The following is an 8,913-nucleotide window of genomic DNA, read 5'->3' on the forward strand; positions in this document are numbered from 1 at the left end:
GGAGCGACCTGGTCTTCGGTATTACCGATATGCTGCTTGTTCCTTGTCTTGTCAGGTATGTTACGACCCACCAAATTAATGGGACCTAGGTATGAAGAGAGGAAATGCGCATGATGATAGGATCTGACCGTAAGCCGGGAAACAGATCTGATGTCACGTGATCTCAACAAAGGGGGCAATGGGATCGCTCGGCGCTCCGCACTAGTAATGATAATTGTCTGTTCGTTGGAGAAACCTCTTCGACCATGCTGAAAAGAGTTCGTCCGTAGCAACCGCCTTGCAGGCCCTAGCACACGGACCACAGCATATTCAATTCACCCCAGCGTCAATTAGAGATGCATCCTAGTCTTGCAAGTAAAGATAACAATTTTTAACAGAAGGCATACTAGTTCCAGTACTTGTTAATCAACATCTTCGCTCCGGCACCCACCGCGCCGGCAACCCCTCCGATGACGGCGCCGGCCACGTTTCCCACCACCGGCACCGCAGTCCCGATGGCCGCTCCGACCAGAGCGCCGGTCGCGGCGCCAGCCAGGAGCCCTGTTCCCGCAGCCGCCACCGCCCCGGCATCCTTGCCCAGCAACTTTTCCGCCGGCTGCTCCAATGCCTCCTGCACCATGGTCCCCACGGCTGCTCCGGCTGCCGCACCTCCCACCACCGTCGCTGCCACCGCCGCACCGGCGGCTGTCCCTGCGCCTATGACGCCCTTCGCCAACCCCAACTTGGCTCCCACAACCACGCCGGACCCAACCATGCTCTCGACATCGAGCCCGTACTGGAACTTTTCGCCGCCCGTCATGGGCTTCGCGGGCGCGCCTCCGAGGAACTCCTTGCCCGTCTCGGCGGCGTAGGCCGTGCTGGCCAGCGAGAGGATGCCGATGGCGACGGCAGCGGGGCCAACCTTTTTGGCGATGGCGAGGCCGACCTTGCCGATGCCCGCTGCTACGGGCGCGACGGCCTTGGCCACCTTGGTGCCCGTGAGCAGGAGTTGCCTGCTGATGGGACTGGCTATCTTGGCGGCCGCGTCGATCTCGCCGCGGGCGTGCACCAGATCGGGTGCCGTCTCCTGCACGAACTCGATGGCGCGCGAGGGAAACGCCGCCTTCACCTTCTCCATGAAGGCCTCCACATCCTTGCCGCCCTCGGCGACTTTCTTCATGGTCACGCCCAGGTTCGGCCCCACGCCTCCCAAATTGGCTGTCGCGTTTTCATACTGCGCGACCCAGCCGGCGAGGCCCTTGGCGAACTGGTCCGCCTTGCCCTTGCGGAACTCACCGCTCTTTTTGAAGTAGTACCCTACCGAGACGAGTTTATGCTCCCTGCGTGGGTTGCGATGGTCAGTCCCTCTATTGTCTCCAGTAGAATGTTCACACATGTAGGGGTCAAGTAAACGGAAACATACCAGGCAGCCGCAATCTGACCCGCCTCCCCGCCCTCGCGGAACAGGGCGTCCATGCGCGAGGTGCCGAACGTCTCCTCAAACTGGGCGAATTTGGCCCCGGCCTCGCCCGCCTTGTTCTGCAGCATGCGGACAAAGTCCTTGGTGGCGCGGTCGCCAAAGATGTTGTTGTTCGTGCCCAGCTTGGACCGCCAGCTGAAGGCGCTGCTGAGGTTCTCGCGCGCCAGCCGCACCAGGTTGCGCCGGTCGGCCAGCACCTTCTGCGTCCAGCCGAGCGCCGAGTCCACGGGCCCGGCCTGCGTCCCGCCCGGGTCCGCCAGCATCACCGGGTTCGACTGCGCGTACTGGTACAGGTTCAGCCCGTCGGCCGCGCCTTTCGGGTCCGCGGACGTGAAGCGCCCCAGCCAGGCTGCGTAGTACCGCGCGCCGAGCTGGTACAGCCCGCTCTCGTCGAGTTCTTTGCCGAGGAACCGGTAGCGTTTGGGGACCTCGGTCTGGCCGAATGTCGAGCGGAGCGACGATGCCCCGTACGGCGTGTACTCCTCGTACGAGAGGATGTTGGCGTCCTGGTCCACTTCGGTCGTTGCCGAGCCTTGGTGGTTGGCCAGCTGGTAGCGATAGACGGTATCCGGGGCGCGGATGTCGGAGCCTATAGTGCGGTGGTCGATGAGGAGCAGCCGCCGTCCAGATTCCGCGATGGTGAGGCTGTGTGACTCGAAGGTGACATCCCCGTTGCTGTCGAAGCGCCGGAAGATCTCGTAGGCCCCGCCGATGTAGATCGTCTCCTTGATCCGAAGTGTCTTGCCGTTCGGCGTCTGGCGCGTCGTCACCTTGCGTACGCGCTTGCCGGTCGAGTCGTACTGATAGAAGGTCTGCTCGGGATTGTCTTTGTCACCAATGTTGTCGGAACCCGTTTCCTGCAGAGAGTGGGACGATGATGAAACCATCTTGTCCCCGTAGTCATATTCCAGTGTCGGCCGGCCGGGCATGGACGTCATGCAGCCGGTGATGCCAGCCGGCCCGTCGTATTTGTACACTTCGGTGTTTCTCCCCAAGCGGGTCCGGCTAAGTCTGTTGTTCTTTTCCGAGGGAACAATGGCGCTTGGCTCGTCATATTCATAGTGTCTCGTCCACGATTGACTTTCTGCAGGCGTTTCGTGATGCATGCAAATAATGTTGCCCTGAGAGTCATACTGGTACCGTTCGATATACCGTGCCAGGGCCTTGCCGTCATGGACATGGTCTCCCGTCGCCCCACCCGGCGGGCTTGAATGCCCAAGGTTATAGCTTCCATTCTTTGACGCCGCCATCTGCCCGACATGCTCTCTCCCCCTCGCCTCCACTAGCCGGTAGATGGAGTCGTAGATGAATGACTGCGAGGGCTCGACCCGTTGGCCGCGGAAAAAGATGGTTTGCTTCGCATCGTCCTTGATGTTGGCGATGTTCCCGGCGGCGTCATATGTGTATTGCAAGTCCTGAAGCCGTTCGGATCGGCGGAGGCGGCGGCGACGGCGCCGGTGTTTCGAGAGCGAGGCGGAGCTGCTCTCGCTTCCGCTCCCGCTACTAGACATGTCGCTCCTCATGACGCGCCTAGACGTCACAATCCTAGTTACTGCGAAACTGAGCTTGTCATACGACAATCTCGTCTCTATTCCATTACCTTGCATAATCCTGGTTCGCTGCCCCTTTGCATCGTAATTGATCTCCTTGATCACTTCCTGCGTCGAGCTGTTGTTGTTTTTCTTGTCGCTCGCTAGAGTTGTTGTTACTGTCTCCTGCATGCCCCGGTCGTTGTAAGTGTATGTAGTCTCGGTTCCATCCGGAAGCCTGGTCCATATGACATGGCCCAACGCATTGCTCTTCATGGCTTCGTCGTATGACGTTGGTTCAAGCTCAACATCCTCCCCACTACCCCAGTCAATGATGCCGTGGGTCGTTTCAACAAGTTGTCTGGTGCTTTTCAAGGGGCTCCCCTTGAAGTCGTACGTGGGCATTTCTGTCACTCCACTCTGGTCAAACGACTTCACGATCCGGCCGCGAGAGTTATTCGCCTCTCCATCAGGTAGCAAGTCCCCAAACTCGGTCTTTTCCACGAGATAGTCTTTGCAGCCGCTTCCGCTGTTCTTGACGTACAGGGCTTCGACTCTTCTCTTTCTGTCGTAGACAGGTCTGAACACTTGACCTCGGGCGTTCCATGTGCGCAGTGTGCTCCCGTCAACTGCCTTCAATGTCCATTTCTCGCCGTTATCCATGTGTTCCTCTTTGATAGGGACTTTGGAGAAGGTGTACGCCACGCGGCTGGCTGTTCTTCCAAGTGTATCCAGGACCTTGTATGGAAGCCCTTGGATGTCGACATAGGAGGCTTGCCTCAGGATCTCGTCGTTCCCCGCTTGCGAGGGGTTTTCGGCGGCAGGTGATCTAAGGATTTCAAATTTGACACATTCTCGCCCCATCGCATCGACAAATGAGATGGCCGGCGTTGCAGCACTGAGTGCGGATGCTCGGGCTGCCTTTTGCTCTTCTGCTCCGAGATTTCCGTCTTTTCGCTCCTCGTACCACGTTGGGAGGTACTCATGCTTCTGAAACCTCTTGATGAATGGTCCCACATCTGGGTCGTGTCCGGGATTGGGGATTAAGACCGTATCGGTCTTGTCCCAGGCCTGGCAGTCCCAGGGAGTGAAGACAACCTTTGACCAAGTATGGTCAGGGTTTATGATGGCCACAGTTCTAGACTGCGAGTCATAGACATAGATGGGCGAAACACCGTGAATTGCCTTGTCCTGGAAGTGATGCGTGTCGGAGAAGAACGGCTCGTAGTTCTTGACTGGATTTCCTTTGTTATTGTTGATGACCCAAGCGCTGGTGATCCATCGATGGTGAACAAATGTTTTCTCCTCTTTTCCTCTTTTGCTTTCTTTCTCAAGCGCATCCCCAGGTTCCAATGGCCCCGGCTCGGACTGCGATTTCACCTGGATCGGCCCGCCGACGCCATCAACGTACGAAAATCCAACAAAGACTCTGGAATTGGTGCCCTCTTCGAGGTCTGACACATGTGTTTCACGGGTAATGCTCGACGACCAATTCGGCTGCGGATTCTCGAGATGTTTACTCCTGTAGAAGGCATGGAAGTCGTAGACCGCCCTCATTGTTGCCAATCCTAGGAGGTCCGACGCTTGGATAAGTGGCGAATGAAAATACGACTTTATCTCCTTCTCAGTCAGGTCCGTCTTAATTCCGCTAATGTCATCGCCGTCGCTGTCCTCGGGCTTCCCTCTTGTTGCGGTGGCGACGACCTGGCCAAGAATGTCAAACGCGATCTCATCTCGGTTCCTATTACCATCCATGACGATGAAAGGAACCAGCAGACGGTAGTCATAGCCGGGCCTTGTAATGCCTTTTTTCGCATCTTTGTCTCGCTCGCCGACTGAGACTGTGCCGCCATAAGGATCCATGACACTCTGCACAAACAGTCCGTATTTGTCATAGGTATACACGGTCTCGGTCGGAGCTTCGTCAGTATCCCACGGAGTGCGAGACCGGTGAAATAGATAGAACTTTTCCTTGGCCTGCTTCAACTCCGCCTCTGGGGGATCGCTACGGTTCGGCGAGTAGAAGGCCTGACCGGAGTCCGACCACCAGCCGTCCTCGCCAGGGAGCCGTGTATATGCTCCCTCCCTGCGGAAGACCTGCTCAATTTCATCTTCCTTGAGCTTCCCAGCGTCAATGAAAGCCTGAACCTGGTAGTCGGTGAACACGAGGTCGTGGTTCTTCCATGCCAACATCATGGGTTCGATGACGCCAAGTGGGAGGGGCCCCGATAGATCATCCTTCTTGTAAATTGACCGGCTCTTCTTCACAATGCGCCGATATGGTCTGGTAGCAGATGGATAAGGCCCCTCAAAATTTACAAACGGAACATCGAACCTGCCGGATGATAGAATAGAGGCAACTCGACGACAAGTCTCAAAAGGTACCCAGCGGCAGTTCAGGTTTTGATCGCCCACTACAGACGTGATATTGATAATCTCGTAAGCTGTAGACCTTGCCAATAATGGAAGAACGTAAGCCGCTTCTGTGTCAATCACGTTCGTGTAGCTCGTTTCTGTAAGCATGGAGAACGTGCGGCGCTGTCGCTCTCGATCTTCAGGTTCAAGAATCGGATTGGGGTCGTCATAGCGTCTGCCGTAGTTTATGGCAACAGTCTTGAGGGGATTTCCATGAAAGTCGACCTCTAGAGTCATGGAATGCTCAACCCTCGGATCCAAGCGCATCTTCGGGCCAACGTGATACAGCTTGCGGTCGTAGTGCATCTGGACTTCTTCCTTTGGGTGAATGAGAAATACAGCGTGTTTATTCTCGCCGAGCGGCTGTCTTTGCTCGACTACGAAGTTGGCCTGCGTGACACTGACTGGGATTTTCTCGAGATCGGTGCCATCCACCAAGTATACCTCCGATCGAAGGCTGGAACCCTTTAGAGCCCGGTACGCCTCTTGCTGTTCTTGGTAGTTCAAGTCATGTGGGACCGAGCCTGAAGGCGTGCGTAGGGCTGTGGGGAACAGTGTCTCCGACAACTCCATTTCGGACAATTCTGGCTGAAGATGAAGATCGCAGTAGTACTCATGCTGGTAGTATCTTGTGGGACAGCGGTCATTTTGGAACTGCCCTGTATGGAACCACGTCTTGGAAAGAATCGGAGGAATATGGGACACTGGGTCAATATTGGAGTGAAGCCGCTGGCTGGGGTCAAAATTGGAATAATGCTCCGTGTCCCAGGCCTCAACCATGCCAAACCCACGGAACTCACGCTCGGCGCCGTCAAAGTAACCATCGTGATATGCGTAGCGTGTGGTGAAGATGTTGCCACTGATGCGGTCTATCGTCTGCGACTTTTCTATGCAGTGAACGGGGAAGGGCAAGTGGGATGTCCATGGCCGACCAGCCTTCTTGTCTCTGGAGTAAAAGACACTGGAGCTCGTGTATGTGACAAATGTTTCCGACCCCATATTATTCTCCATCGAAATCAGCAGATATGGCTTGCCTTGCTCCATGAGGTCGAGATAGCGTATTTGTCGTCCAGCATCCCCAGGCAGGCTCGACGACCATACTAGGCAGGCTGTTCCTCTGCCGAGAAGATCAACCACCTGAACATTTGTAGCACTGTTGGCAGTCGGAAAGCCATGGATTGGATTGCCCTTGCTCCAGCCATTGCCAGAAAGATTCAGATAAATGGTTGGAGTGTCCCCGCCAAGGTAAATCAGGTCTGTCGCCCCAGTTCCATCCACGTCAGAAAGCCTCAAGAGGGACTGGTCAAACTGGTCGTAGTAGTCAAAGGATGGAGAGTTATTCATCACAACTTTGCTGCCGAATCGACCGTATCCAGTATTCGGCCAGTATGCAACTTCGCCTGATCGAATCCTGACAAGGTCTGCGAGACCGTCGCCAGTCATATCGGCCGTGTAGATGGTGTCGACGCCATCCGCAAAGAGAAGACGAGGTCCGTGGTCCTCGTCGAGAGGAGGGTGTGAGTATTCCGGATCTCCAAAGCCTTTACTACCCCAGTTATGGTAGACACACATGAGATTGTCGTCGAGCATCAAGACGTCCGCAAGCCCATCTCCGGTGACATCGACGAATTTAGTGTTGCGATCGCTCCATGAGATATTCGGTAGCAACTCAAAGGGCCTGAATGAGTCCCAGCCGGAAATTTCATCCCAGTTCCTCTTGTAATAGCCGGGTGTGGGACCGTCGAATTTGACAAGCTCGATCTTGCCATCTCCAGTGAGATCCATCCAAGTCGTCGAACTAGAAGAAAAGGTCGAGCCAGGGACGCTCAGCAAGGTCTCTGCGGCACCAAATTTGCCATCGCCGTGATTGGGGATATAAATCAAGCCACCGTCGACTTTTGAAACTGCTCCGGTGAGACCCTGGCCTTCCAGATCAATGAGCTGGTATGTAGTGTCGTTGAAACCGATCGGCAGGTTGGTGAGGTAATCACTGTCAAGCTCTTGAGAAATCTCGGCCGTCTTTGCCTCTGAGTACGTAAATTCTACTGGTGGCAGACTTTTACAGTCGTACCCGGTCCTTGTCTTCCTCCAAGCCTCATGAGTGATGGACTTGATCGCCGTGGTGATTGCGAGCCCAGTCTTCTCGTCACGCCCAACAGTCTTATACGATGGGGTCAACGACGCTACCACACAGTCTTTACCAATGGCTGGCTCGTCGGGGAAATGATGGAACATGAGTACACGCCGACACAGACGATACTGTCGGATCTCGAAGCCAGACCGGTAAGAAGAGAATGGGTCTGCTCGGCAGGGCCAAGGCCGACACTCGAAAGTTGTAGGGACGAACTCGTCATGCTCTCCATAGTCGAAAACTACCTCAAACAGCCAGTCCGTGCCGTTTGAAAAGCTTGGGCTGACACGGGAAACAGTGTTTCCGTATTTGATGGATTTGAGATATCGGTGTGCTGACCGTGACAGTGCTGAGCGATGTTTCTCATGAGATACATCGCCATTAACACCTGCGGAATCCTCCGCTTTGTAACTGAAGATAATGAGATTGCCCTTCTGGTCGTAGGTTCGCGATGGAAGCCACTCGAAAACCTCCGATAGTTTATTCGGATTGAAGATGCGGCAGTTTTCGGAATCCCCAAAAATCGTTGTCGTGTTCTCAGGGGATTTGACCTCCCAGTGGATCTCGCCCGTATCTATATCGGTGAGACGGAGGATCTTATTGAAGCTTCCTTCGATCCGGGGTTGGTAGGTAAACACACGAAAAGTGCGTCCCCCTTCACAACGAGTCCCAACTTTGCGCCCGCCGAATTGTTGAGAGTGCGCATCCCACTCCGATGTAGGTACCAGATCCTCAGCGCCAGAAATCAGAAACACGTCAGACTCATCATTGTCAAAATATCGGGGGATTCCCTTGTCCGTCTTTCGGCGGATGGACGACGTCGAGAGGGACCAGCCCATCCCAAAAGGTCCGTTGCCCGAACCCGAGTCGTAAGATAGGCTGAGCTGCACACCGTTTCCGTTTCTTCCAGGACTCGTGGCGACGGGAATCACGAAGCTTCCAGTGCCCGTGGATGGGTTCACGGAAAACTTTTCGCCCATACCGCGAATGGACCCGCCTGCTTTTGGTAGGGATATGGACGGGAAGGAGAAGGGCGAATTGCCCATAGGGGGTGTGTTGTTGTGGTCCTCATTTTTGGTCACTGATGGATGTTGAGACTGAGCCGCGCTCGCCTGTGACGAATCTTCTCCGGCTCCCCGCCCATATTCTCTATGAGACGAGGACCCTTCAGCCCCGCGATTGCCGTAATTTCTTGTTGGAAGCATTCTTACGTTGATGCTGACCACATGTTGTGGGTTAAAGATGGGCGACTGAAGCTTAATTCAAGTGTTGGGCAACCGATGCTAGCCTGGATAACACCACGATAGCTGACTGATATCATGAAGCAGAGGCCATGGTTGCTTTACTTGTGTCACACCGGGAACGGGGTGCATATGCAA

At 55.2% G+C, this 8,913-nt stretch overlaps 1 protein-coding gene across 1 annotated transcript; it reads right to left on the minus strand.

Moving 5' to 3' along the window:
- Window positions 1-385: 385 nt before the first annotated feature.
- EsH8_X_000163 (uncharacterized protein) lies at window positions 386-8,580 on the minus strand (the record flags this gene model as incomplete). The annotated part of the gene is made up of 2 exons (XM_083274251.1): window positions 386-1,319; window positions 1,403-8,580. 2 exons carry the CDS (start codon window positions 8,578-8,580, stop codon window positions 386-388), a joined length of 8,112 nt encoding a protein of 2,703 aa, XP_083119643.1.
- Between the last annotated feature and the right edge of the window lie 333 nt (window positions 8,581-8,913).

The sequence above is a fragment of the Colletotrichum jinshuiense genome, chromosome 10 (assembly GCF_051148585.1).
Source record: "Colletotrichum jinshuiense chromosome 10, complete sequence".
Taxonomy (NCBI): Eukaryota; Fungi; Ascomycota; class Sordariomycetes; order Glomerellales; family Glomerellaceae; genus Colletotrichum; species Colletotrichum jinshuiense.